The 27,080-nt window shown below is 62.2% G+C and overlaps 2 protein-coding genes across 10 annotated transcripts in view; both read right to left on the bottom strand.

Moving 5' to 3' along the window:
- The window catches only part of TRIM3 (tripartite motif containing 3), a 35,952-nt gene extending 33,570 nt beyond the window's left edge, over positions 1-2,382 (bottom strand). For 3 of the 6 annotated variants that reach the window (XM_037906300.2, XM_037906445.2, XM_037906521.2), the window contains exon 1: positions 837-960. The gene's annotated coding sequence lies outside the window, so the exon portion shown is untranslated. Of the gene's footprint in view, positions 1-836; positions 961-2,271 lie in introns of those variants that run through there. The other 3 variants (XM_037906372.2, XM_043525980.1, XM_043525968.1) reach the window with 2 other exon arrangements.
- Positions 2,383-12,924: 10,542 nt separating this feature from the next.
- On the bottom strand, positions 12,925-27,019 carry LOC114020872 (FH2 domain-containing protein 1). 4 transcript variants are annotated; one of them, XM_043526003.1, is made up of 11 exons: positions 26,824-27,019; positions 25,928-26,317; positions 25,406-25,467; positions 24,295-24,397; positions 24,127-24,212; positions 22,515-22,615; positions 22,341-22,411; positions 21,130-21,237; positions 16,584-16,678; positions 16,126-16,402; positions 12,925-13,907 (listed from the first exon to the last, which is right to left on the bottom strand). In XM_043526003.1, exons 2-11 carry the CDS (start codon positions 26,270-26,272, stop codon positions 13,254-13,256), a joined length of 1,902 nt encoding a protein of 633 aa, XP_043381938.1. In that variant the 5' UTR covers positions 26,273-26,317; positions 26,824-27,019; the 3' UTR covers positions 12,925-13,253. The 4 variants fall into 4 exon arrangements, with proteins under 4 accessions (XP_043381938.1, XP_043381943.1, XP_043381931.1 ...); XM_043526008.1 differs by having other exon boundaries at positions 16,584-16,654; positions 26,824-27,013; XM_043525996.1 differs by lacking the exon at positions 26,824-27,019 and having other exon boundaries at positions 25,928-26,635.
- Positions 27,020-27,080: the final 61 nt, after the last annotated feature.

Genomic DNA, 27,080 nt, shown 5'->3' with positions numbered 1-27,080 from the left:
CGCTGCTCCCCCCTCCCTCCAGCTCTGCATCCCCCCTCCCCAGAGGGCACTGCTCCCCCCTCCCCCCAGCTCTGCATCCCCCCTCCCCAGAGGGCACTGCTCCCCCCTCCCCCCAGCTCTGCATCCCCTCCTCCCCATAGGGCCCTGCTCCCCCCTCCCCCCAGCTCTGCATCCCCTCCTCCCCATAGGGCACTGCTCCCCCCCTCCTCCCCAGAGAGCGCTGCTTCCCTCCACCAGCTCTGCATCCCCCCCTCCCCAGAGGGCCCTGCTCCCCCCTCCCTCCAGCTCTGCATCCCCCCTCCCCAGAGAGCGCTGCTTCCCCCCTCCCTCCAGCTCTGCATCCCCCCCTCCCCAGAGAGCGCTGCTCCCCCCCTCCCCAGAGAGCGCTGCTTCCCCCCTCCCTCCAGCTCTGCATCCCCCCTCCCCAGAGAGCGCTGCTCCCCCCCTCCCTCCAGCTCTGCATCCCCCCCTCCCCAGAGAGCGCTGCTTCCCCCCTCCCCCCAGCTCTGCATCCCCCCCTCCCCAGAGGGCACTGCTCCCCCTTCCCCCCCAGCTCTGCATCCCCCCTACCCAGAGGGCACTGCTCCCCCCTCCCCCCAGCTCTGCATCCCCCCTCCCCAGAGAGCGCTGCTCCCCCCCTCCCTCAGCTCTGCATGCCCCCCTCCCCAGAGAGCGCTGCTTCCCCCTCCCCCCAGCTCTGCATCCCCCCCTCCCCAGAGAGCGCTGCTCCCCCCTCCCCAGAGAGCGCTCTGCACCCCCCAGGGAGCGCTGCCCCCCACGCCAAGGATCTGCATCTCCGCCCCCCGCACTGCCAGGCTCTGCACCCCCCGACTCACGCTAGTGGCTCCCCGCGCCGCAGGGTCCCAGGCCCGGCCGCCGCCCCGCCCGGCCGGCCATTGTGCGGCCAGCAGCTGAGCGAGGCTACGTCACCACCGCCGCCCCGCCCCCGCCACCGTCACAGCGCCCCGCCCCCGCCGCCGCGACAGGGGGCGGGGCCGCTTGGCTGGGGGATCCCGGCGGGGGGGCGCAGTGGGGGCGGGGGGGCAGGGCGCCGGCTGGGGGATCCCGGCAGGGGGCGCAGTGGGGGGGGGGGACGTGGCAGGGGGATCCCGGCAGGGGGCGCAGTGGGGGGGGGAGGCAGGGCACCGGCTGGGGGATCCCAGCAGGGGGCGCAGTGGGGGGGGGACGTGGCAGGGGGATCCCGGCTGGGGGCGCAGTGGGGGCGGGGGGGCAGGGCGCCGGCTGGGGGATCCCGGCAGGGGGCGCAGTGGGGGCGGGGGGGCAGGGCACCGGCTGGGGGAGCAGGACACCAGCAGGGGGATCCCAGCAGGGGGTACTGGGGAGTGTGGGGGGAGGGTGCTGATTGGGAGGCTCATGGGTGTAACCGCCCCATGGCCAAGGGGGCACAGTGCCCTGGGGGGGCAGGTGGGCTGAGGAGGGGGCGCAGGGGGCAGAGGCCGACCCTGCCGTCCCTGAGGCAGGACATGCACAGGCTGCCCACGCCCCTCCCTCACTTGGGGCCGCGGCCAAGGGCCCGACCCACTGAGGGTCCCGCCAGGGCAGAGTGGCCGGAGAGGCCAGGGCGGGGCCGGTGTTGCCCACAGGGGGTGGGTACCCGGACCCCAGGGTGTGGCAGAGTCCGGCAGGGTGACGGGTAGCACCGGGCCCAGGACACCCTGCCTAGGCTTCCTGCCAGGCCACTGAGCCCAGCCGTGCCCCACAGCCAGCGCCCGGCCCCTTTGCCCGGCCCCACGCCCCACAGCCAGCGCCCGGCCCCTTTGCCCGGCCCCACGCCCCACAGCCAGCGCCCGGCCCCTTTGCCCGGCCCCACGCCCCACAGCCAGCGCCCGGCCCCTTTGCCCGGCCCCACGCCCCACAGCCAGCGCCAGGCCCGGTGCCCGGCCCCTCACCCCACAGCCGGCGCCCGGCCCCTCACCCCACAGCCGGCGCCCGGCCCCTCACCCCACAGCCAGCGCCCGGCCCGGCGCCCCGCCGCTGCCCCCCCCAGTCTGCTCCTCATAGCCAGCGCAAGAGTCGTCAGACACCCCCAGCCTCTGCCCCCCGCACCCCTTCCCCAACAGCCCCCCCGCATCCTCCCTCGCCCCCTCCCCCAGCAGTTGTGCCCCCCCCGCACCCGTCCCCCCAACTTCAGCCCCCCTCCCGCAGCAGCCGGGCCCCGGCGGCGCCGCCCTGCTCTGCCCCGCGCTCCCTCTGCCCCGCCCCCTGGCCGGGCCGGGCGACGCTGCCCCACACGGCTCCAGCCCCACTCACCACGTGGCTGCAGCGCGCCGAGCCGAGCCGAGCGGAGCCGGGGTAGCGGGCGGGCCGGGCGCTGGGCGGCGGCTCCCAGCAGCGCAGGCCCGGCCCGGCCCGGCCCGGCTCGGCCCCGCCCCCGGTGTTCGGACCGCAGCAAGGCGCGGACGCGACTGGTTACCATGGGAACCGCACCCCGCCCCGAGCCCCGCCCCCAGCCAGCCCCGACCCCAGCCAGCCCCGCCTCGCCCCGCAGGGACCCGCGCTGAGCCCCACATCTCCAGCCCCGGAGCCCCGTCTGGGTAGAAGGCGTAGAAGGGGGATGTAACAATGGAAGGGGTGTATGGAGATGGGGGTGGATGACTGGAAGGGGTGAATGGGTGGGGGGGTGTATCAATGGAAGGGGTGTATGGAGATGGGGTGAATGGGTAGAAGGGGTGAATGGGTGGGGGGGTGTATCAATGGAAGGAGTGTATGGAGATGGGGTGAATGGGTAGAAGGTGGGGGTGGATGACTGGAAGGGGCGTATGGGGATTGGAGTGAATGGGTGGGGGTGTCTCAATGGAAGGGGTGTATGGAGATGGGGTGAATGGGTAGAAGGTGGGGGTGGATGACTGGAAGGGGTGAATGGGGATTGGAGTGAATGGGTGGGGGGGTGTATGAATGGAAGGGGTGTATGGAGATGGGGTGAATGGGTAGAAGGTGGGGGTGGATGACTGGAAGGGGCGTATGGGGATTGGAGTGAATGGGTGGGGGGTGTATCAATGGAAGGGGTGTATGGAGATGGGGTGAATGGGTAGAAGGGGTGAATGGGTGGGGGGGTGTATCAATGGAAGGAGTGTATGGAGATGGGGTGAATGGATGGAAGGTGGGGGTGGATGACTGGAAGGGGTGAATGGGTGGGGGGGTGTATCAATGGAAGGGGTGTATGGAGATGGGGTGAATGGGTAGAAGGTGGGGGTGGATGACTGGAAGGGGTGAATGGGTGGGGGGGTGTATCAATGGAAGGGGTGTATGGAGATGGGGTGAATGGATGGAAGGTGGGGGTGGATGACTGGAAGGGGTGAATGGGTGGGGGGGTGTATCAATGGAAGGAGTGTATGGAGATGGGGTGAATGGGTAGAAGGTGGGGGTGGATGACTGGAAGGGGCGTATGGGGATTGGAGTGAATGGGTGGGGGTGTCTCAATGGAAGGGGTGTATGGAGATGGGGTGAATGGGTAGAAGGTGGGGGTGGATGACTGGAAGGGGTGAATGGGGATTGGAGTGAATGGGTGGGGGGGTGTATGAATGGAAGGGGTGTATGGAGATGGGGTGAATGGGTAGAAGGTGGGGGTGGATGACTGGAAGGGGCGTATGGGGATTGGAGTGAATGGGTGGGGGGTGTATCAATGGAAGGGGTGTATGGAGATGGGGTGAATGGATGGAAGGTGGGGGTGGATGACTGGAAGGGGTGAATGGGTGGGGGGGGTGTATCAATGGAAGGGGTGTATGGAGATGGGGTGAATGGGTAGAAGGTGGGGGTGGATGACTGGAAGGGGTGAATGGGTGGGGGGGTGTATGAATGGAAGAGATGTATGGAGATGGGGTGAATGGGTAGAAGGTGGGGGTGGATGACTGGAAGGGGCGTATGGGGATTGGAGTGAATGGGTGGGGGGTGTATCAATGGAAGGGGTGTATGAAGATGGGGTGAATGGGTAGAAGGTGAGGGTGGATGACTGGAAGGGGTGAATGGGGATTGGAGTGAGTGGGTGGGGGGTGTATCAATGGAAGGGATGTATGGAGATGCATGACTCTAAGCTCAGGAGCATTCGGCATCCTCATTTCACACCGTGTGCTTCCCACAGCCAGTCCGCCCAGGCGGGCTTCTGGGGAAGCCAGAGGGTCCTGCCCCGCAACTCCGCAGTCGGAGGTGACTCTCAGCCATCCAGTAAAACAGAAGGTTTATTAGATGACAGGAACCGTGACGTGATTGACGTGAACTGGGCCGTTATAGATCATTGTTGCAACCAAGGTCCTGTAGTGGCACCAAATCTTGTATAAAGGGGGTCAAAAAAGGTGTCTAGGACAAGGTGATGGTTTGCTGGTTAGGATTATGCTTTTTTATATTTAAAGTTATGAATATTGGCTCTCTACTGTCTGTATTTCAAACTTATGCTATGCTTCTGGATGATACCCCAGACAAGTTGGTGTCAACTCTGCCTAGCCTGTTTGATGGCCCATTAAAGACCATCAGTTATATAATTGACCCATTGAGAGAAGGCAGATACACCTGGTGACTCAGTAAGGTATTCAGGGACCTGTCCGTGTGACTCCAAACTCCATTTTGCTATAATTTTCCACAGTAAGAACAAAGAGGGGTTCTTATACCTGGAAAAGAGTATAAAAGGCTGATGCCTCATCTCCATCTTGTCTTCAGTCCTGCTTCATACCTCTGCTACAAACTGAAGCACTGAATAAAGGACTGAAAGACCCATCCCAGCTGGGGCTGTTCTCCAGAGACTTGATTTGAACCTGCCGTTTAATCCATCACTGCTACAAGCCTGAACCAAGAACTTTGCCATTACTGTATGTCATTGATTCCATTTCCCCAATTCTAGCTCTCATCTATATCTTTTTCCTTTTATGAATAAACCTTTAGATTCGAAAGGATTGGCAACAGTGTGATTTGTGGGTAAGATCTGATTTGTATATTGACCTGGGTCTGGGGCTTGGTCCTTTGGGATCGAGAGAACCTTTTTCCTTTTACTGCGGTACTGGTTTTCATAACCATCTGTCCCCATAATGAGGGGCACTGGTGGGGATACTGGGAAACTGGAGTGTCTAAGGGAATTGCTTGTGTGACTTGTGGTTAGCCAGTGGGGTGAGACCAAAGTCCTCTCTGTTTGGCTCGTTTGGTTTGCCTTGGTGTGCACAGAAACCCCAGCCTTGGGCTGTAACTGCCCTGCTTGAAGCAAGTTGTCCTGAATTGGCACCTCTCAGTTGGGTCCCACCAGAACCAGCATTGTTACAGGAACACAGTCCAAAACAGAGCTTGTAGGTACAGGAAACAGGACCCCTGAATCAAGTCCATCTTGAGGTGAGGGAGGCTAGAGCCCCATCCAGGCCTCCGTCCATTTCCCCAGCCAGCTCCAAACTGAAACTCTCCAGCCCCTCCTCTGGCCTTTTTCTCTTTCCCTGGGCCAGAAGGCCGCCTGATCCCTTTACTTTCCAACCCCTTCAGTTAGCACTTCTGTGGAGGAGGGACCCAGGCCATCAGTGGCCAAGAGACAGGGCATCGGCCATTCTCTGTGCAGACACCATTCCACTGGCCCTCTAGGGCTCTGCAACAATCACACCCCCTTATCCCACCAGCTAGAGACTTAAGAAATGCATAGGGGAAACTGAGGCACCCACACAGTATACAGAGGAAACATTAAGAACATTTCCCACTTTATCACATCTCTCCCCCCGTCAAGACCAAACTGAGCAGGGTTACTTTAACTGGTGACCTGGGGAAGTTCGAACCCACCAATGTTCCCATGGATGCCCCAGCATCTCTCCCATTCCTTGGTGTACCACCGTACCACAGGTGGGGCAGGTCCTTGTCCTCGTCCTGCAGATGCTGATTCGTAAAAGTCCTCAGCATCAACCCCAGGGGCCCATAAATTCTCTCCACCAGCCCGAGGGATGGAGGGTGACCTGCAGAGGCCCAGGTGGGCCAGACCCCCCATTTCTCCCACCAGCCCCAGAGCAAGGCTGACAGGACATTGGACCCCTGGTCTGTAAGGACCTTGCTGGGGACCCCCCCTCTGCTGAAGATGGTCAGCAGTGCGTCTGCCCTGGTGTCTGCCTTGGTGGAGGACAGAGCCCCCGCCCCTGGGTAGCGGGTGGCGAGATCCATCACCCCCAGGACGTATTTCTTCCCTGCCTAGGTCGCCTTGCTGAGGGGCCCCACTATGTCCATAGCCACCTTCTGGAAAGGTTCCTCTGTGTTGGGCAGGGGTCTCAAGGGAGCTTCTCCCTTATCCCGGCCTTCCCCCCCCTCTGGCCGGGGTCGCAGGACCTGCCGTGCCACTGGGCCGCGTCCCAGACTCCGGGTCAGTCACGGTTCTGCAGCAGCCGCTGCCTGGGGCCTGGATCCCCTGGTGTCCCGAGAGAGGGTCATTGTGGGCCAGGTACGACAGCCGGTGGCGACACTTCTGGGGCACCCCCAGGGGCCTCCTGATCCCCCACGGTTCTACTTCCCCTGGGGGAGCCCCTTCCCGGTACAGGAATCCCTTCTCCCACAGGAATCTGTCCCTGCAGCCTTCCCCATGGGGGTTTGCAGCCTGTGGCCAGCAAATCCCCTCAGCTCCTCCTAGGAGGGATCCTTCCGCAGCTCGGTCTGGAATTCAGCTGCTGGGGGAGGGAGTGGGACCTGCTCCCTCTCGCGGGCTGGGCCTGGGGTCACAGCCCCGCTGAGCCCTGTCCCTGGTCGCTCTCTCCCTGCCGTGGGATCACTTCCCAGCAGCATCTCTGGACCAGCTAAACCTGGTTGGCAGCCGAATTGTCCTGCCTGTGGGTTCCCCCCCCTCAGCTGGGGTCTCAGCTCCCCCCTTGCTCAGCACTGCCCTTGCTGTCCCAGTGGGGGCAGGCAGCGAGCTCTCTGCTCTTCTTACAGCATCGGAGCCAGTGTGAGCCCCCACTCCGGTGTGCAGGGGGGCAGGGAGCATCTCTCCGTCCCAGGGGGCTGGTTACAGGCAGGCAGGTATCCTAAGCCTAGCAGCTCCTCCCCGCTGCCAGCCAGGTCATCTGCATTTTTACTGACCATTTCCCTCTCCGCCGATTGGTTCCCTGGATTCAAATTCAAACCCTCGGCCGTTATAGGAGCAGGACCTGGATCCTGTCCCAAAGAGACACAGTCACCCCCCAACAGGACCTCACAGCTGATATCCTGGAGAAGCCCAACAACCAGCCAGCCCCACCCCTCCTGGGTCTGCACAGGGATCTGGGCCATAGGCAGGGCGAGGGGCTTCATCCCTGTGACCCTCGCCCAGCTCACACAGCCCCTCAGCATCTGAGGCTGCACCACCCAGGGCCTGACAACAGTTCTCTCTGTCCCAGGGTCTCACCACCCCAGCAATGTCTCCCCATTGACCATCACCTTCTGCTCCCACTGGGGGTCCGATGGACCTGAGCCCAGGAGAGTCCACGCAGACATATGGTCACAGGCTGTAGGGGAGTCAGGGCCCTGCACCCCCCACTTCCTGCGATTCACTGGGACTCTCAGCCAGCCAGTAAAACGGAAGGTTCATTAGGGACGACAGGATCACAGTCCAGACCAGAGCTTGTAGGTACAAACAGGACCCCTCAGTCAGGTCCTTCTGGGGGGCAGAGAGATTAGTCCCCAGCTCGGGGGGCTCCCTCCTCTTCCCCAGCCAGCTCCAAACTGGACAAACCCCTCCAGCCATCTCACCCAGCTCCTCCTCCAGCCTTTGTCCACTTTCCCGGGCAGGAGGTGTCACCTGGGCCCAACCCCCCTCCCGGCTCAAGTTACAGGCTCAGGTATCCTCCCAGCCAGTGAAGTCACCCTCTGATATCTCATCACTGACGCAGACAATCCCAGTAAACTCCCCTGCCACATCTCCAGGTCAATCCGCCCCCCTCCCTGCTGCGTCACACATATGGGCCGGTTTCAGAGTAGCAGCCGTGTTAGTCTGTATCCTCAAAAAGAAAAGGAGGACTTGTGGCACCTTAGAGACTACTCTAAAGTGCCACAAGTACTCCTTTTCTTTTTACATATAGGCCGGGGCCAGGAGTGGGAGCCTGTCCACCACCCTACCCGTCGGGCTGACGGTGTCTATGGCCTTGGGACCCAGCAAGGAAGCTAGACACCGGGGCTTTTCCGCAGGGTCCCCCTGGTTCAAATCGCCAGCCTGCTCAAAGGCAGTGAGGTGGACATCCACATCCCCCCCTCCTTAACCAGGGGCAGCAATTTATTCTCGAGGTTCCCTGCGGAACTGGCACCCCGGGGTCTATCCCAACTCACCCCTGGGAGGTCCCCGAGGCCTCTCCGCTCCACCATCGCCAGTTCATGCTGCTGCTGCTTCTCCTGCAGCTCTTTCTTGGGCTCTCGCTGTCTCTCATAGTCCTCGGAGTCAGCTCCAATCCCATCCGTCTCCAATCCGTTGAGGGGAACCCGATCGTGAAGACCCCCGTCTGGTCGGGGACAGGAGTCTTGGGGATGCCTGGCTACCACTCCAGCTGCTTCCAGATCCTGCTATAGCCCCATTTGGGGTCAGGACTCTGTTCCTTAGAGCGGTCATCCTCCTCCAGCTGCACGATTAACTGTGCTTTGGTGAACTTTCCACTGCGCAACCCTCTCTTTCTGCACAAATTACAATGTCCTTCTTAAGGAGATGGTGACAGGCCATCACTCCACTGTTCCCAAGTTCTTGTGGATTCACAGGCCTGTGCGCTCTCAGCTCCCCACGGTTTCCAGGAGCAATCTCTAGTGTGCCAGCCCTTCTGCAGGTCACCACCTCTCTCCCAGGATCAAGTCGCAGACTCCTCTGCCCTTGGGACTGCTCACCGCAGTCCCCAGTGGGACCCCGTTACTGCAACAGTCCTTCTCTCTGGTCACACACTCCCAGGGGTTAAGTGGAGCTCCTTCGCCCCCTGAAGCTGCCCCTCTCTGAGCCTTCAGCACCCCGGTCCTCATTAATCCCCCTTCATTTTACTGCTCCCCAGTCACGTACTGCAGGATGCTCTGTCCACGGGGTGCAGTACATCCCACCTCTGACACCAGTTGTCATGGAGTCCCCGGGCGATGCTCTGGAACTGCTCCCTACGAAGCCAGTCAAGACTCTGGGGGAGCCTCCTCTCTCTGAGCAGCCTGTCTCCAGGGCAAGAAGCTCACATGGCTTCCACCTTCCTGGGTCTTCCTGCTGCTCACAAACCGGGAAAAATTAGTAGGGGAAGCAAAAGTGGATGGGAACCTGGGAGGCAGTGACCATGAAATGGTCGAGTTCAGGATCCTAACACAAGAAAGAAAGGAGAGCAACAGAATACAGACCCAGACTTCAGAAAAGCAGACTTTGACTCCCTCAGGGAACTGATGGGCAAGATCCCCTGGGAGAATAACATTAGGAGGAATGGAGTCCAGGAGAGCTGGCTGTATTTTAAAGAATCCTTATTGAGGTTGCAGGGACAAACCATCCCGATGTGTAGAAAGAATAGTAAATATGGCAGGCGACCAGCTTGGCTTAACAGTGAAATCCTTGCTGCTCTTAAATACAAAAAAGAAGATTACAAGAACTGGAAGATTGGACAAATGACCAGGGATGAGTATAAAAATATTGCTCGGGGATGCAGGAGTGAAATCAGGAAGGCCAAATCACATCTGGAGTTGCAGCTAGCAAGAGATATTAAGAGTAACAAGAAGGGTTTCTTCAGGTATGTTAGCAACAAGAAGAAAGCCAAGGAAAGTGTGGGCCCCTTACTGAATGAGGGAGGCAACCTAGTGACAGAGGATGAGGAAAAAGCTAATGTACTCAATGCTTTTTTTGCCTCTGTCTTCACGAACAAGGTCAGCTCCCAGACTGCTGCACTAGGCAGCACAGCATGGGGAGGAGGTGACCAGCCCTCTGTGGAGAAAGAAGTGGTTCGGGACTATTTAGAAAAGCTGGACGAGCACAAGTCCATGGGGCCGGATGCGTTGCATCTGAGAGCGCTAAAGGAGTTGGCGGATGCGATTGCAGAGCCATTGGCCATTATCTTTGAAAACTCGTGGCGAACGGGGGAAGTCCCGGACGACTGGAAGAAGGCTAATGTAGTGCCCATCTTTAAAAAAGGGAAGAAGGAGGATCCTGGGAACTACAGGCCAGTCAGCCTCACCTCAGTCCCTGGAAAAATCATGGAGCAGGTCCTCAAGGAATCAATTCTGAAGCACTTAGAGGAGAGGAAAGTGATCAGGAACAGTCAGCATGGATTCACCAAGGACAAGTCATGCCTGACTAATCTAATGATAAGAAAACTGGCTCTGTGGATGAGGGGAAAGCAGTGGACGTGTTGTTCCTTGACTTTAGCAAAGCTTTTGACACAGTCTCCCACAGTATTCTTGCCAGCAAGTTAAAGAAGTATGGGCTGGATGAATGGACTATAAGGTGGATAGAAAGCTGGCTAGATTGTCGGGCTCAATGGGTAGTGATCAATGGCTCCATGTCTAGTTGGCAGCCGGTATCAAGTGGAGTGCCCCGGGGTCAGTCCTGGGGCCGATTTTGTTCAATATCTTCATTAATGATCTTGAGGATGGTGTGGATTGCACCCTCAGCAAGTTTGCAGATGACACTAAATTGGGAGGACAGGTAGATACGCTGGAGGGCAGGGATAGGATACAGAGGGACCTAGACAAATTGGAGGATTGGGCCAAAAGAAATCTGATGCGGTTCAACAAGGACAAGTGCAGAGTCCTGCACTTAGGAGGGAAGAATCCCATGCACCGCTACAGACTAGGGACCGAATGGCTCGGCAGCAGTTCTGCAGAAAAGGACCTAGGGGTTACAGTGGACGAGAAGCTGGATATGAGTCAACTGTGTGCCCTTGTTGCCAAGAAGGCCAATGGCATTTTGGGATGTATACGTAGGGGCATTGCCAGCACATCGAGGGATGTGATCGTTCCCCTCTATTCCACATTGGTGAGGCCTCATCTGGAGTAGTGTGTCCAGTTTTGGGCCCCACACTACAAGAAGGATGTGGAAAAATTGGAAAGAGTCCAGCGGAGGGCAACAAAAATGATTAGGGGACTGGAACACATGACTTATGAGGAGAGGCTGAGGGAACTGGGGATGTTTAGTCTACGGAAGAGAAGAATGAGGGGGGATTTGATAGCTGCTTTCAACTACCTGAAAGGGGGTTCCAAAGAGGATGGCTCTAGACTGTTCTCAGTGGTAGCAGATGACAGAACAAGGAGTAATGGTCTCAAGTTGCAGTGGGGGAGGTTTAGGTTGGATATTAGGAAAAACTTTTTCACTAGGAGGGTGGTGAAACACTGGAATGCGTTCCCTAGGGAGGTGGTGGAATCTCCTTCCTTAGATATTTTTAAGGTCAGGCTTGACAAAGCCCTGGCTGGGATGACTTAGTCGGGGACTGGTCCTGCTTTGAGCAGGGGGTTGGACTAGATGACCTCCTGAGGTCCCTTCCAACCCTGATATTCTATGATTCTATGACCTTGGAGCATTCAGCCTCCTCTGCCCCTCCGTGCGCTTCCCACAGCCAGTCCACCCAGGCAGGGCTCAGGGCTCCAGCTGAGGGCGCTGGCTCTGGGGTGGGTTTGGGGATGCAGGAGGGTGTGCCGGGATGGGACCAAGGGGTTTGGAGGGCAAGAAGGGGATCTGGGTTGGGGCAGTGGTGCAGGAGTGGGGCATGCTCCAGGCGATGCTTACCTCAAGCAGCTCCCAGAAGCAGCGGCATGTCCCCGCTCTGGCTTCTATGCAGAGGCATGGCCAGGCAGCTCTGCGCACTGCCCTGTCCGCAGGCGCCGCCCCTGTAGATCCCATTGGTTGTGATTCCCGGCCAATGGGAGCTATGGGGGAAACACTTCGGGCGGGGGCAGCGTGTGGAGCCCCCTGGCTGCTCCTATGCATAGGAGCTGGAGCGGGAACATGCCCGTTTCCAGGAGTTGCGCAGAGCAGGGCAAGCCCCTGACCCCACTCCCTGGCTGGAGCTCAAGAGCGGGGTAAGCCCCAGACCCCGCTTCCCGGCGGGATCTCAAGGGTCAGATTAAAACGTCCGGATGCAGCCCCCGGGCCGTAGTTTGCCCACCCCTGCTCTAAGCTCACAGGGGACCATGTGAGCAGCTCCTGTGACTGCTTGGCTAGCCCAGGTCTGACCCACTCTCCCAGCAGCTGGGCTCCAGCGGGGCTTTCTGAGCCCTTGCTGCTCTCTCCTTACCAACTTGTGTGGGTGAGTCGCCATCGCCCCAGGCAGCAGCTCCAGTGCAGATCACACTCCTGGCTCGGGCCCATGTCCCGGCACCTGGCTGCATTGGCCCAACGCCGCTCAGCCACTGGGTCTCTCGAGATTCCGGCCCCCGGGCCAGAGGGGCGCAGGATGACTGTGTGACCCCGCGTGGTGCCCAAGCCAGAGACTGGCCCCCACGATCCCTAGAGCGGGCTGCCAGACAAACATTGAACGTGGCCAGGGATGGAGAATCCCCCGCAACCCTCGGCAAGTCCTCCCCGTGGTTAACTGCGGCCTGTTACAAGGGTGCCACATCTCGCTGCAGCTTCCTGCCCCGCATGGGTTCCCCCTTCGGCTGCTAGACTGCAGAGCCCATGACACTGCAGAACCCGGCCCCTCCGAGTCCCTGCTTTCCAGCCAGTCTCCCCACCCCTGGGCACAACCTGTCTTCTCGGCCCCCAGCCAGTCCCCTGCGTCTGGCCCTGGGATAGTGCATGGTGGGGCTGGGACCATTTAACCCGTGACTCAACCCCTCTGTTCCTGGTCAGCAGCCCAGCCCAGATTCGCCTGACGGAGGGATGGGGCGCACCTCCCTGCTCAGATCATCCATAGCCCTGGGAACCCAGCCGCCGGCGGGCAGGGCCACCCTTGCCACCAGTCCCTGCTCCAGGGCAGATCTCCACCTGCCCTCCTGCCCCCCACTCAGCCCTGCTGCCCCCCGGCCGGAAGGAGGGGCAGGTGCAGGCACGACAATGTTCCTCGTGATTTATTAACAAACAACCCCAGCAACGGGCGCTGACAGGGACAGTTAAAACGGCCGAGCGGCTGGTGGTGCCTGAGGGGCGGCCCAAGGCAGGGGCCAGGGCACCCTGAGGGGAGGGTGGGGACCAAAGTCCCCAGGCCGCAAGATGGCTCCAGGCCGTCCCAGGCCCTGACAACGGCATTGGGGGGACAGGCCTCGGGGCATGAGTACAGGGCCCCCCAGCAGTCTCCCCATTAAAGCCCCAAGGCAGCCTTGCGCCCCTGGCCAGGAGGGGCGGGGGCCGCAAAGCTACCCCCACGCCCGGCACCATGGCCCCCTCAGCTCTGGGAGGACCCAAGCGGCTTCTCGGCCAGGCTGAGGTGCCAAAAGTAGCCAACGAGGGTGGAGACGCCCTTGGGGGAGATGGGGCCAGCCTGCTCCTCAGCCCCCTTGGGGGGCCCCTTCTTATGGGAGAGGCTGGGGAAACAGCGGGAGGGTGTGGTGTCGGGGGAGCAGCCTTTTGGCGAGGCCCCTGAGGATGGAAGGTGCTCAGGGAGCCAGGACAGGAGGCCCCCTTTCCTGCCCACGGGGGCGGCAGGGGGCCCTAGCGGGGAGGTGTGGCTGGGGGGAGCAGGCGCGGGGCCCAGGGAGTCCTGGGGCTCGGGGGGGACTGGGAGGGTGGCAAGCGTGTGGCGCCGGCTCAGGCGCCTCTGGCCGGCCTGGCCCGACCCCCTGGCCAAGGGCCCAGCCATGGCAGCCTGGTCGGGGCACGCCCCGGCCCCAGACGCCAGGCTGGCACAGGGCCCAGTGCTTGGGCGGGGGCCCCGGCTCCGGCGGCACGGCTGGGGCGTGCGCGTGAACAGGACATCGAGCTCCACATCCCGCAGCTCCGGCTCCCGGGCGGAGCACGTGGCGATGGAGCGACGCTTCTCCTGCCGCTGCCGCTCCAGCTGCTGCCGGCGCTGCTCCGCCTGCTGCCGCGCATGGTTCTCCTGCGGGAGACAGGGCTCAGGGACCGGGGGGAGTGCACAGGCCCCCGGCCACGCCCCGCAGACCCCACTCCCTCCCCGTGCCGGCATAGAACCCAGGAGTCCTGGCCCCCAGCCCCCGGCTCCACCCAGCAGACCCCACTCCCCCCTACCCCCCGTGCCAGCATAGAACCCAGAAGTCCTGGCCCCCAGCCCCCGCAGACCCCACTCCCTCCCCGTGCCGGCATAGAACCCAGGAGTCCTGGCCCCCAGGCCTCCCTCTGCCTACCACAGCCCACTGCCCACACAGCACCAGGATAGAACCCAGGAGTCCTGGCTGCATGCCCACTCTAATCACTAAACCAAACCCCACCCCACCCCACCGGAGGGGTGTTATGAGCATGGTGGGAGGGGGTCGGGGCAGATGTGTGTATGTGGGGAGAGCAGACAGGGGCGGGGGGGTACCTGCACAGTGGTCCAGACGCACACCCCGAAGGCGTGCAGCACTCGGGGGAAAGGAGGGTTTGGGGGGCACAGGGGGGTGGGAGGGGTTCAGGGGGTACCTGCACGGCAGTCTGGAAGTGCCCCCCGAAGGCGTGCGGCACTCGAGGGGTACAGGGGTTTGGGGGGCAGAGGGGGGTTCAGGGGGTACCTGCACGGCAGTCTGGAAGTGCCCCCCAAAGGCGTGCGGCACTCGAGGGGTACGGGGGTTTGGGGGGCAGAGGGGGGTTCAGGGGGTACCTGCACGGCAGTCTGGAAGCGCCCCCCGAAGGCGTGCGGCACTCGAGGGGTACGGGGGTTTGGGGGGCAGAGGGGGGTTCAGGGGGTACCTGCACGGCAGTCTGGAAGCGCCCCCCGAAGGCGTGCGGCACTCGAGGGGTACGGGGGTTTGGGGGGCACAGGGGGGTTCAGGGGGTACCTGCACGGCAGTCTGGAAGCGCCCCCCGAAGGCGTGCGGCACTCGAGGGGTACGGGGGTTTGGGGGGCACAGGGGGGTTCAGGGGGTACCTGCACGGCAGTCTGGAAGCGCCCCCCGAAGGCGTGCGGCACTCGAGGGGTACGGGGGTTTGGGGGGCACAGGGGGGTTCAGGGGGTACCTGCACGGCAGTCTGGAAGCGCCCCCCGAAGGCGTGCGGCACTCGAGGGGTACGGGGGTTTGGGGGGCACAGGGGGGTTCAGGGGGTACCTGCACGGCAGTCTGGAAGCGCCCCCCAAAGGCGTGCGGCACTCGAGGGGTACGGGGGTTTGGGGGGCACAGGGGGGTTCAGGTACCTGCACGGCAGTCTGGAAGCGCCCCCCAAAGGCGTGCGGCACTCGAGGGGTACGGGGGTTTGGGGGGCACAGGGGGGTTCAGGTACCTGCACGGCAGTCTGGAAGCGCCCCCCGAAGGCGTGCGGCACTCGAGGGGTACGGGGGTTTGGGGGGCAGAGGGGGGTTCAGGGGGTACCTGCACGGCAGTCTGGAAGCGCCCCCCGAAGGCGTGCGGCACTCGAGGGGTACGGGGGTTTGGGGGGCACAGGGGGGTTCAGGGGGTACCTGCACGGCAGTCTGGAAGCGCCCCCCAAAGGCGTGCGGCACTCGAGGGGTACGGGGGTTTGGGGGGCACAGGGGGGTTCAGGGGGTACCTGCACGGCAGTCTGGAAGCGCCCCCCGAAGGCGTGCGGCACTCGAGGGGTACGGGGGTTTGGGGGGCACAGGGGGGTTCAGGGGGTACCTGCACGGCAGTCTGGAAGCGCCCCCCAAAGGCGTGCGGCACTCGAGGGGTACGGGGGTTTGGGGGGCACAGGGGGGTTCAGGGGGTACCTGCACGGCAGTCTGGAAGCGCCCCCCAAAGGCGTGCGGCACTCGAGGGGTACGGGGGTTTGGGGGGCACAGGGGGGTTCAGGTACCTGCACGGCAGTCTGGAAGCGCCCCCCGAAGGCGTGCAGCACTCGAGGGGTACGGGGGTTTGGGGGGCACAGGGGGGTTCAGGGGGTACCTGCACGGCAGTCTGGAAGCGCCCCCCGAAGGCGTGCGGCACTCGAGGGGTACGGGGGTTTGGGGGGCACAGGGGGGTTCAGGGGGTACCTGCACGGCAGTCTGGAAGCGCCCCCCGAAGGCGTGCGGCACTCGAGGGGTACGGGGGTTTGGGGGGCACAGGGGGGTTCAGGGGGTACCTGCACGGCAGTCTGGAAGCGCCCCCCAAAGGCGTGCGGCACTCGAGGGGTACGGGGGTTTGGGGGGCACAGGGGGGTTCAGGTACCTGCACGGCAGTCTGGAAGCGCCCCCCGAAGGCGTGCAGCACGGCACACACCTCCTGCAGGCAGAACAGCGCCTGGTCCTCGCAGAAGAAGTCGCACAGCGCAGCCGTGGCCTGGCGCAGCAGCTCCAGGGCAGCCTGCACCGCGCCCAGCTCCGCCTGCGCCAGCCGCAGGAAGGGCTCCAGCTGCTCCGCGCCCAGCTCCAGCAGGCTGCTGCGGGCCCCCGCCAAGCGCTGACCCAGGCCCTGCAGCTCCGACGCCACCTCCAGCTCCTGGATCCTGCGCACATGGACGGGGCAAGGGAACCCGTCAGCTCCATGCTGCCCCTCCACCCCCCCCACTCCCTCCAGCCCCACACTGGGGAGAGCAGAGACCCTGGCCCGGGGCAGAGTCAGCACCAGGCACCAAGGGCAGAGGGACCCACAGGGTACAGCTCTGGGGGCTGGAGCGGGGAGCTCACCGTGATGCCGGCCCCACGTGCTCCAGTTTGCTCGGGAAATCCAGCAGGCTCTTGTCCTTCCGCTCAGCCTCCTGGGGCAAGACACAGAGTGACCCCTGCCCCCCACAGCACAGCCCCCTCAGCACCTCAAACACCTCAGCCCCCCACAGCACATCCACCCCCAGTAGCCCACCCACAGCCTCGCTCCCTCACATATCTCAGCCCCCACCCCACAGCCACTCTCAGTACGCCACCCGTCCCCCACAGCACCCCCCTTCATCCCCCCACAGCCTGCCACAGCCCCACCCCCTCACATATTTCAGCCCCCCCAACCCATCCTCCACAGCACAGACCCCCACTGTATCCCCACAGCACCTAGCGACCCCCCCACCCTAAAGCACCACCCCACAGTTCCTGGATCACAGCGCTTCTCCCGCCACTCACTCCACCCCCCACAGCACCCAGTGCCCTTCCAGTACCCTGTCCCACAGCACACCACTACACGGCATTCTCCACAACACTCCCCTGCCCCCCCACAGCACCCTCCCACCACCCCACATAGCACAGGTCCCCCCCAGCTAAGCCCCCATGCCATAACATACACCCCCATGCCATCCTCCAACACTCGGAATATTTTGTAACATTCCTATGAAGCCTATGTATGCCTCAGTTTCTCCTATATGCTACATTGTTACCCAGCGGGGGCAGGGAAGGACTGTCTGCCCTCAGGTCGGGTGACAAGACATAGGTGTGGGTGTTGTCTAGCTGTCTGGTCCTCAGTCTCCATATCACACACTTGGGGAAATTCTGCACCACTGCACACACTCAGAATTCATGTGCTCTTCAGACCCCCCGGCACCGAGGTCACACGGCAATTGCACCTTTCGCCCACCAGGGGCTGCTGTGGCACCAGGACAGCAGGGCTGGGGGCCCTGACCTCTGTTTGCCAGAGCTGGCAATGGGCGACAGGGGCGGGGTCACTGGGAGATCCCCTGTTCTGCTCACTCCCTCTGGGGCACCTGGCCCTGGCCACTGTCGGCAGACAGGACACTGGGCTAGATGGACTGTCGGGCTGACCCGGGGTGAAAGTTGTCACGGGGTCCCCGGGCGATGCTCTGGAACTGCTCCCTACGAAGCCAGGCAGGACGCTGGGGAAGTCTCCTCTCTGGGAGCAGCCTGTCTGCAGGACACACAGCTCACACAGCTTCCACCTTCCTGGGTCTGACCTCAGAGCATTCAGCCTCCTCTGCCCCTCCGTGCGCTTCCCACAGCGAGTCCACTCAGGTGGGATCCGGGGGGGGGCGGGGGGAGGGCAGAGAGTCCTGCCCCCCAACTCCGCAGTCAGATGTGATTCTCAGCCAGCCGGGAAAACAGAGGGTTTATTAGATGACAGGAACATGATCTAACACAGAGCTTGTAGGTGCAGAGAACAGGACCCCTCAACTGGGTCCATTTTGGGGGGCAGTGAGCCAGACAACCACGTCTGCACTTCACTCCTCGTCCCCAGCCACCCCCAAACTGCCTCCCCCTCCAAGGCCAGGAGGTCACCGGATTCCTTTGTTCTCCAGCGCTTTAGCTCTCACCTTGCAGGGGGGAAGGGCCCAGGCCATCAGTGGCCAGGAAACAGGGTGTCGGCCATTTATGTACCCTGGCCCTTTGCTCTGCAACAATCACACCCCCTTATCCCACCCCCTAGAGACTTAAGAAATGCCGAGGGGAAACTGAGGCACCCCCACAGTATTCAGAGGAGACATTAAGAACAGTCCCACTTCGTCACAAAAGTAACTCCAGACACTTACTGGTGCGGGGCTGGCTCCAGCCCCCGGAAGGGGTGGGGCCTCAGGCAGAAAGGGCAGGGCTGGGGGGGTCAGCATCCCCCAGCCAGCCCTTCCACGCCACCTGAGCGGCGCCCGGGACTCCAGTGGCGATTTAAAGGGCCTGGGGGAGCTGCTCCCTTTGCCCCCCGCCCGTCGGTGGCCAAGGGGGGGCAAAAGGGGCAGGGACAGGGACATTAAAGTGCTGCAGGGTCCTTTGCCACGACAGCACTTGCGTACGGCTGGTGTGGGTGTGACATTATGAGTGTAATATAATATCTCATTGAGAGGTGACCGGGCCAGAAAGAGTTAATGAACGCACAGACTGACCTGAGCCAGGGCCGGACTTTAAAGACTGGTTAGGGAGAGATGGAAATGGAGAGCTTTGAAATGCAGCCGGCATTTTTAGAGAGAGAAGGGGAGATGTTTGCTCAGGTCTTGTCATCTCAGCAAACAAGTCTTCTCTATGGCTATAGCTTGGATTTAAAGACCAAAAAGGGAATATTAACATTTAGGAAGACACTTGAGTGGAATAGTGTTATTGTCTACATGTCTCTTTAAAGGTTGTGGTAACCTGTATGTGAACTGTTCAATGGATAAATTATCCCGCGCTAATTGCCAGGATGTTTGGGAGAAGGAAAGTTAAGCTTATTGTTTTCTCAGGCCAAAAGGCTGCTGGAAATGTATAAAAACCCTGGGACAGGATCCTTCTTCATCCCAGATCTGCTTTGGGCATCAAGAGGGGGAAACCTTAAGCCATAAGGATGGAGATCCCCAGTCACTGACTGGAGTCACCCTGAACATGGACGTTGGACTATAACCTCTGGACTATTTCTAAAAGGACTTTTGGCCACTACAAACTCATCTCCGCTCTGTATCTTAAGACCTCAAGAATTGAATTCAAGTCTGTCTGTATATTGATCTTTTAACCAACACTCTCTTTTCTTTTTTAAAAATTTTTAGTTTAGTTAATAAGAATTGGCTATAAGCGTGTATTTGGGGTAATATCTGAGTTATCATTTGACCTGGGTCTGGGGCTTGGTCCTTTGGGGTCAGGAGAACCTTTTCTTTTCTATGATGAAATAAAATTTTCAGAATTTATCATCCTATGTTTGACAGGTGTGTCTGGATGGAGGCCAGAGGCTGGGCACTTTAAGGGAACTGCATTATTTGGACGTCTGAGTAACCAGAGAGGTGATACAGAAGCTGGTTTGGGCTGGCTGGGTAAATCTCAGTAGTGGAATATCCACCAGCGTTTGGGGTTTCTCTGCCCCGGTCTATTTGCAGTTCACCCTGATTGAGTGACCTCAGCTGGCTCCCACGGGCAGCACCATCACAGCGGGTTCTTACCCGTACACCGTACCGGCCCACTTTCACCCCCGGTCTGACCCCTTATGGCCAGTCTTACGTTTTTACGTACCAGAGGGCAGCGGGCTCATGGGCTGGGGGGGGGGGGGGGGGCAGAGGCTGCGTTCCTCCCAGTGCCCTGCCCGTGGGGTGAGGAGACACGGGATATGGGGGGGGTCACACAGACTGGGGTTCAGAAGGGCTAGTGGGGGGACAGATGGGTGGGGAGACAGAGCCAGGGGCTGGGGGGAGGGGGTGCAGGGACCCACGTAGAAAGGGGCAGATGTGCCTGACTGACTGGGAGAAGCTAGGGGTCGGGCAGTGTCTGCGCGGGGGAGGCTCCTTAACTCCCTAACAATTCCTCCCGCCCAAAAAGTCTGTTCCATACTTCTCCCATTGACACCCATCAACCCGCCAGGTACACACCCAGACTCCTTACCAGCAATTACTTCCCTCTCCCTCGGCTCCTCCACTACCCCAACTCCCCCGAGCCTTTGGGCTGCTTCCGAGGGGGGTGAAAAATCCGGTTCTGTATCGTAGTTTAATTGAATTCTTACTCAGCATTCTGTATTAACATGCCTAGTACGGAATCTATTTGTCAAAAACATTTCCTGAATCGTTTCCATTGGCTGTATTGTCACAAACACACCTGCTGGCAGGTCTTTTGAAATAAATTACCAAAATCATTGAAAGTGGCGCAATGATACTGTGGTATTTTGACAAATGAACCATGCAGGATTGTTTATTTTTGGTGCAGAATTTCCCCAGGAGTGGTACCATGACCTAAACGTGCCCACCTCTCTGCAGGGAGCAGGAGAAGAAAGGGCTGCGGTGAGTGCGGGAAGCAGTCTGGGCTCACCTGGCAGTCTGTGAAGGGGGTCAGACAGACACACAGAGCTCGAACAATGGTGTTCACTGCAGCCTGGCTGGGCGCTGGCTCACCAACCATCAGTGCCGCGGTTCCCTAAGGGCTCCAGGTGACTGGTAACCTGGCTGTGCCAGCATGGTGGGAGCCTGACTGCCAATGCTGGGTGAGAGGCACTGATCCCTGCGGCGGGGGCATGGCTCCCCCAAGGCCTGTCTCTGGGACTCACTAGGCAGAGCTCACAGGGGGCGGCAGGCCCGGAGGTCCAGTCTCAGTAGGCAATGGGGACACAAGGCTCAGCCTGGAGGAACCGTGAGCCGCCCAGGGGGTCTGGCACACTGATGGGGTCCCCCCAGTGACTGCTCCAAAACTGGGGCATAGCCCTGATCCTGTGGATCTGTGACAGCCCCAAGTCCCACCAGCACCACCAGCTGCACCCTCCACATGCACATATCATCCCCCACAACACAGCCTCCCTCCTGAGTCCCTGTTCCCCTCCTCACAGCCCTGACTCTGGGGGTGAGCCCCCATCCCCACTCACCATGGCCACGAAGTGCAGCAGGTCCATGCCGGGCTTGTTGGCCTTGGTGTCTGCCAGCCTGAGGAGAGATGTCATCCGGAAGCCTGAGGCATGGCCAGCATAGCCACCCTGATGAGGAAAGTGCATGCCATGGAAACAGGTACCTCCAGCAGCCTCCCTCCTCCTAACCACTAGTCCCCACTCTCCTCCCAGAGCTGGGAGAGAACCCAGGCATCCTGGCTCCTTGCCCACCCCTGCTTTAACCGCAAGACCAAACTCCCCTCCCAGAGCCGGGGAGAGAACCCAGGCATCCTGGCTCCCCCCACCCCCGATCTAATAGCTAGTCCCTACTTCCTTCCCTTCTCCCATCTTCACTTGTACTAGGGAGGCGCCAGAGATGCGTGGGGAGTGGGGCTGGAGTGGCTGTGAGAGAGGGATCAGCTGTGTGTGGGGGGGGGGGGGTGTCAGGAGACATTGGCCAGGATGCACCCCGTGACCAAGTTTTGAACGAATACAGTGTGTGCCTCGCTTTCCCCACGTGCTGCATGGTTAGCTGGGTAGGGGGTGGGGCATTTGCTCTTTGCAGAGACCCAGGTCTGACAGCGCCTGTCCTGCCTGGGGCCCGGGCCCATGGGGAGCCCCACAAGACAATGGCCCCTCCAACTGCCCGGACATTTGGCACCTAGCAACTAACGTCCAGGGATGGGCCCCGCTCGGCAGGGAGCCAACCCGTGCGACCAGCCAGAGAGAGGGGTTGGGAAGTGGGGGGTTGCCGGAAGCAGGAGACGCTCCTGGATGGGGATTACAGAGGGGCCGGGGGGCTCTGGGCTCTGATCCGACCCGGCTGGCCCAGGCTCTAACTCTCTGCGCTGGGTCCAGACCCCCAGGCACCCCCCTGCTGTTACCTGCTGGCTGAGTCACTGCAGAGTCAGGCATGGGGGTGCCTGGCTCCCTTGGGGTACAAGTCTCCTGCCAGGGTCCCACCCAGGGGGACTTGCCGAGGGAGCTCCCTGGGTGAGGTGGGGGCTGGGGGCTCCGGGAGTCGGTCCCAGGATGGGGGGAGCCGAGGGGCTGACCACGGCGAGTGTGACCCGGAGGGGGCTGATGCCCTGTAGGGGGCCTGCTAGGGGCTGTCCCGGAGCCCGGTGAGGGCACCAGTGGATCTGCGATACCCCCTTGGCCCCTCAGACCAAGCCAAGGCCCCTCGCCACGGCCCCAGAGCTGGCGCTCACCGTGTTCATATAGTTGCCGGCTCTCAGGACAAGGCGGAGGACGACATGCAGCTCCTCGCACCCCAGCAGCTCTGCGGAGAGGGGACGGGGGAGGTGAGCGGGGGGGCTCTGCTCCAGGGGCCCAGCCCCTCCCCCACCCTCCAAAAACAGTGCCCCGGCCAGCCCCACACGCACCTCGAGCTGCCTCGGTCAGGATCCGGATGGAGCACTTGAGCGAGTTGAGCTGGGGGAAAAACTCCTCCTTCAGGACGAGCAGCTCCAGGCGCCGGTCGTAGCTGGGGGGAAGCAGAGAGAGGAGAGCGGGGAGGCCAGGCTGCGGAGATGCTCGGGCGGCGAGGCCCAGGCTGAGCTCTGGGATCCCAGCAACTGGGACTCCCCGAGACCCTTGTCCACGTGCAGCGACCCCCACTTCAAACCGGGGCCTGGTCCCAGCCACGCAGCATCTGCCCCAAAGCGCCCTGCTCCGGCAAAGCCTTGCCCACAAGAGGGACTGTGCCAGGCCAGACACACCCCTGGACCTGCCTGGCTAGGGGGCCGAGCCAGGCCCCAGGAACGCAGAGCCCACCCTGTCCCCGGCCGTGCGGCCGAGCCAGGCCCCAGGAACGCAGAGCCCGCCACGTGGCCGAGCCAGGCCCCAGGAACACAGAGCTGTCCCAGGTGCCCAGGCTGGCTGAGGGTCGTGCCCACCTTTACCCAGAAAGCTCTGGGGCCGGGGACCCAGGGGAGCTGGGAATGGCATGCCCTGGGTGGAGGAGTGTGATGAAGTGGGGATGTTCTAAAATGCTTTCTCCGATCACTGTGTGGGTGCCTCAGTTTCTCCTAGGCATTTCCTAGTATCAAGGTGGTGGGATCAGGGGGTGCGATTGTTGCAGAGCCCTAGGGGGCCAGTGTGATGGTGTCTGCACAGAGAATGGCCGACACCCTGTTTCCTGGCCACCGATGGTCTGGTGCCAACTGAAGGGGATGGAGAACAAAGGGATCAGGTGGCCTCCTGGCCCAGGAAAGAGACAAAGGCCAGAGGAGGGGCTGGAGAGTTTCAGCTTGGAGCTGGCTGGGGAAAAGGAGGCGGGGTCTGGGTTCCCCACCCTGCAAGATGGACCTGACCGAGGGGTCCTGTTCTCTGCACCTACAAGCTTTGTGTTAGACCATGATCCTGTCGTCTAATAAACCCTCTGTTTTACTGGCTGGCTGAGATTCACGTCTGACTGTGAAGTTGGGGGGCAGGACCCTCTGGCCCTCCCAGGACCCCACCTGGGCGGACTCGTTGTGGGAAGCGCACGGAGGGGCAGAGGAGGCTGGAGGCTCCGAGGTCAGACCCAGGAAGGTGGAAGCCGTGTGAGCTTCTTGCCCTGCAGACAGTCTGCTCCCAGAGAGGAGACTCTCCCAGAGTCCTGCCTGGCTTCATAGGGAGCAGCTCCAGAGCATCGCCCAGGGACTCTGTGACAAGGGATCAGCCTGCAGCCTACGTAAGCTATGTGGAGGTAGAGCCATCACTCCAACCTTGCCCCCCACATGAGGGGGTCTATGGTGCAGCCCCACTGCCCCACAGAATCCCTGTCAGTGCTCAGCCCCCCCGCCACAGCACCCCATGCTGGGGGAGACCCTTCCACAGCCAGCGCCCCACCCCCACAGCACTCCTGCCCCCCACAGCGCCCCCTCCCACTGGGAAACCCCCACAGTCAGCGCCCCGCCTCCACAGTGCCCCCCAGCACCCCATCCTAGGATCCCCCCAGAGCCACCACCCTGCCCCCCACAGCACTCCCTGATGGGTGCCCAGAGCTCTCACCTGGGAACCCCCACAAGCAACAGCGAGAAGGTCTCGGCGTCCGAGAGCTGGCTCCAGGGGCCCTGGAACGCCCTCAGTTTTCTGACCTGCTGGGACAGAGCCGGGGAGCGGGTTAGCCCGGGGAGCCCCCGCAGGGGCTGGGCTGGCTGCTCCCTCCTGCCCCCTCACCTCTTCTGCATCGGGCAGCATCTTGCACAGCTCCAGCAGCTTCTCAGCCCCGTACAGGGCACCGGCACCGGCCTGGAGATCAGCCACGATCTGCTGCACAGGCCTGGGGGCGGAAGAGATGTCAGCTCAGCCCAGAGACCAGCCCCCAAGCAGCCCTAGACCCCCACACCTCAATCCCTGCCCCTCAAGAGCCTCCCATCCCCACCCTCCGAGACCAGCCGCCCCCTCCCTCCATCCCTGCCCCCGACATGAGGGGGTCTATGGTGCAGCTTAGGGCTCCCCTCCTGTCACGGAGTCCCCGGGCGATGCTCTGGAACTGCTCCCTATGAAGCCAGTCAGGACTCTGGGGAAGCCTCCTCTCGGGGAGCAGCCTGTCTGCAGGACACACAGCTTCCACCTTCCTGGGTCTGACCTCGGAGCATTCAGCCTCCTCTGCCCCTCCATGCGCTTCCCACAGCGAGTCCGCCCAGGCAGGGTCCTGGGGAAGCCAGAGGGTCCTGCCCCCGAACTTCACAGTCAGACGTGACTCTCAGCCAGCCAGTAAAACAGAGGTTTATTAAACGACAGGGACATGGTCTAAACCAGAGCTTGTAGGTGCAGAGAACAGGACCCCTCAGCCGGGTCCATTTTGTGGGGCAGTGAGCCAGACAACCACGTCTGCACTTCACTTCATGTCCCCAGCCAGCCCCAAACTGAAACTCCCTCCGGCCCCTCCTCCTCTGGGCTTTGTCCCTTTCCCGGGCCAGGAGGTCACCGGATTCCTTTGTTCTCCAACCCTTTAGCTCTCACCTTGCAGGGGGGAAGGGCCCCGGCCATCAGTTGCCAGGAAACAGGGTGTCGGCCATTCTCTGTGTCCAGACCCCTGCACACCCCTGCCCACTAGGGCTCTGCGAGGATCATACACCCTTACCCCACCCCCTAGATACTTAACAACTGCCTAGGGGAAACTGAGGCACCCCCACACTATTCGGAGGAAACATTACAAACATTCCTGCTTCATCACACCTCCCACTGCCAGCTGCTCCCCAACCCTGACCCTGCGCCCCTCCGCTGTCCTGAAACAGGTCACTGTGGTGCCAGGCAGCTCACCCCCACCCCCACCCATTCTTACCTCTTAAACTGCTTCAAAAATATCTCCAGATTCAGGATCTTCTTTGAGTCCAGGAGAGAGACCTGGGGAGACGGGTGGGGGGGAAGGGGCAGGGGAGGGGGAAGGGATGGGTTGAGCATGGGGAGAAGAGAAGGGGCAGGGAAGGAGGGCAGAGACCTGCAGGCACACAGGGACATGCAGCCCCCGGGGCTGGGAGCAGTTCAGCCTGGCACAGCAGGCTGAGTGCCTTGGGGTCAGGGGCAGTCTCTGGTCCTACTGAGCCCATCCCAACCCCTCCAGTGGCTTGAGCCTGCGGGAGAGGTGGGGGTCAGCCCCAGGCAGAGTGCAGCATGCAACTCCCCCTTGCTCGTCCCCCACTTAGGGGGCCCACTGCGACCACCCGAGAGGCCCGCAGGACAAAAGCAGGGGCCAGCCCATCAAGGGCCTGTCCTGGGCTGAGGATGCAGGAGGGAGCCCCAGGGGAGATGTCCTGCTGGGAGGGACCCACACGCCCCGCGGTGCCAGCAGCTGACCCAGACTCACCTGGCCCTGGGGCCGGCCCAGCAGTGCGGGTCCCCGGGGGCCCCAGCCTGGCTGCTCCCCAAAGAGCTTCTCCAGGTGCTCCACGTCCAGGGGGGTGCGGTCATGCCAGCTGCTGGCCGTCCACACGCTGCGGTGCCCGCGCACCCGCTCCGCCGGGATCGCTGTCCAGTGGACGCTGCGCAGCTTGCTACGGCGCGGGGTGGGCACCAGTGCATCCCCTAAGGGCGGGGGCGGGGGCACTGGCGGGGGAGGGGCCCCGGGCAGGGGGAACAAGGCAGAGTCCTTTGAGGAGGGGCTCCTTAGGGTCACCGTGGCTCCCGAGGGGAGCTGCTGGGATTGGCCCATGGGGAGGCGCTGAGCCGGGTCACCCCTTGCTGCCAGCACCAGCCACTGCCGGGAGAAAAGGGGTTAATGCACCATTGGGGGATCCCCCCAGCCGCACCTGGGGCGCCCAGCGGCCCTGGACTCTGCAGGGGAAGGGAGCCCAGCTCAGAGCCTGGGGGAGCCCCAAGGAGACACCCCAGCTGGGCCAGGCACCTGCCTCCGATGGAGAAAGGCCACAGAGACCCCAGGACTCCCCCCGACCAGGGCCCAGGGGCGCCCCGGGACACAGCGCAGCTCTGCGGGGAGGGTCCCAGAACTTTACCGCTTCTCCTCACCCAGGCTCAGCTGGGCAGGGGCCCCCAGCCCGGCCCCGGCCCCGCAGGTCCCCCCAACCCCAGCCAAGCCCCGGCTCCCCGAGCCCGGCAGGTCCCCCCAGCCCGGCCCCAGCCGCCCAGCCCGGCAGGACTCCCGAGCCCAACCCCGGCCGCAGGTTCCCCAGACCGGCCCCGGCTCCCCCAGCCCGGCAGGACCCCCGGCCCCGGCCCCCCAGGACCGCCCAGCCCCGCTCTCACCCGGCTCCGCCGGCATGGGGGGCGCTGGCCGGGAGGGACTATCCCTGCCGGAGGCCGGGCGGGGCTGGGGGCGGTGCCGGGGGGGCGGGGCTATTCCCCCGACCAGCCCCACCGGCCCGGGGCTCTCCAGGGTGGGTCCCTGTTGGAAAGGGGGAGCTTTGCTCACGGGAGGGGGCTGGGAGCCAGGACGCCTGGGCTCTAACCTGCCCGTCAGAGGGGAGCAGGAGCTGGTGTTGGAGCAGGGGTGCTGGCTACAT

This window comes from Chelonia mydas, chromosome 1 (genome assembly GCF_015237465.2).
Source record: "Chelonia mydas isolate rCheMyd1 chromosome 1, rCheMyd1.pri.v2, whole genome shotgun sequence".
Lineage (NCBI taxonomy): Eukaryota > Metazoa > Chordata > Testudines > Cheloniidae > Chelonia > Chelonia mydas.
Note: the sequence above shows the minus strand (reverse complement) of the source record. Positions and strands in the feature narration are given on the sequence as shown.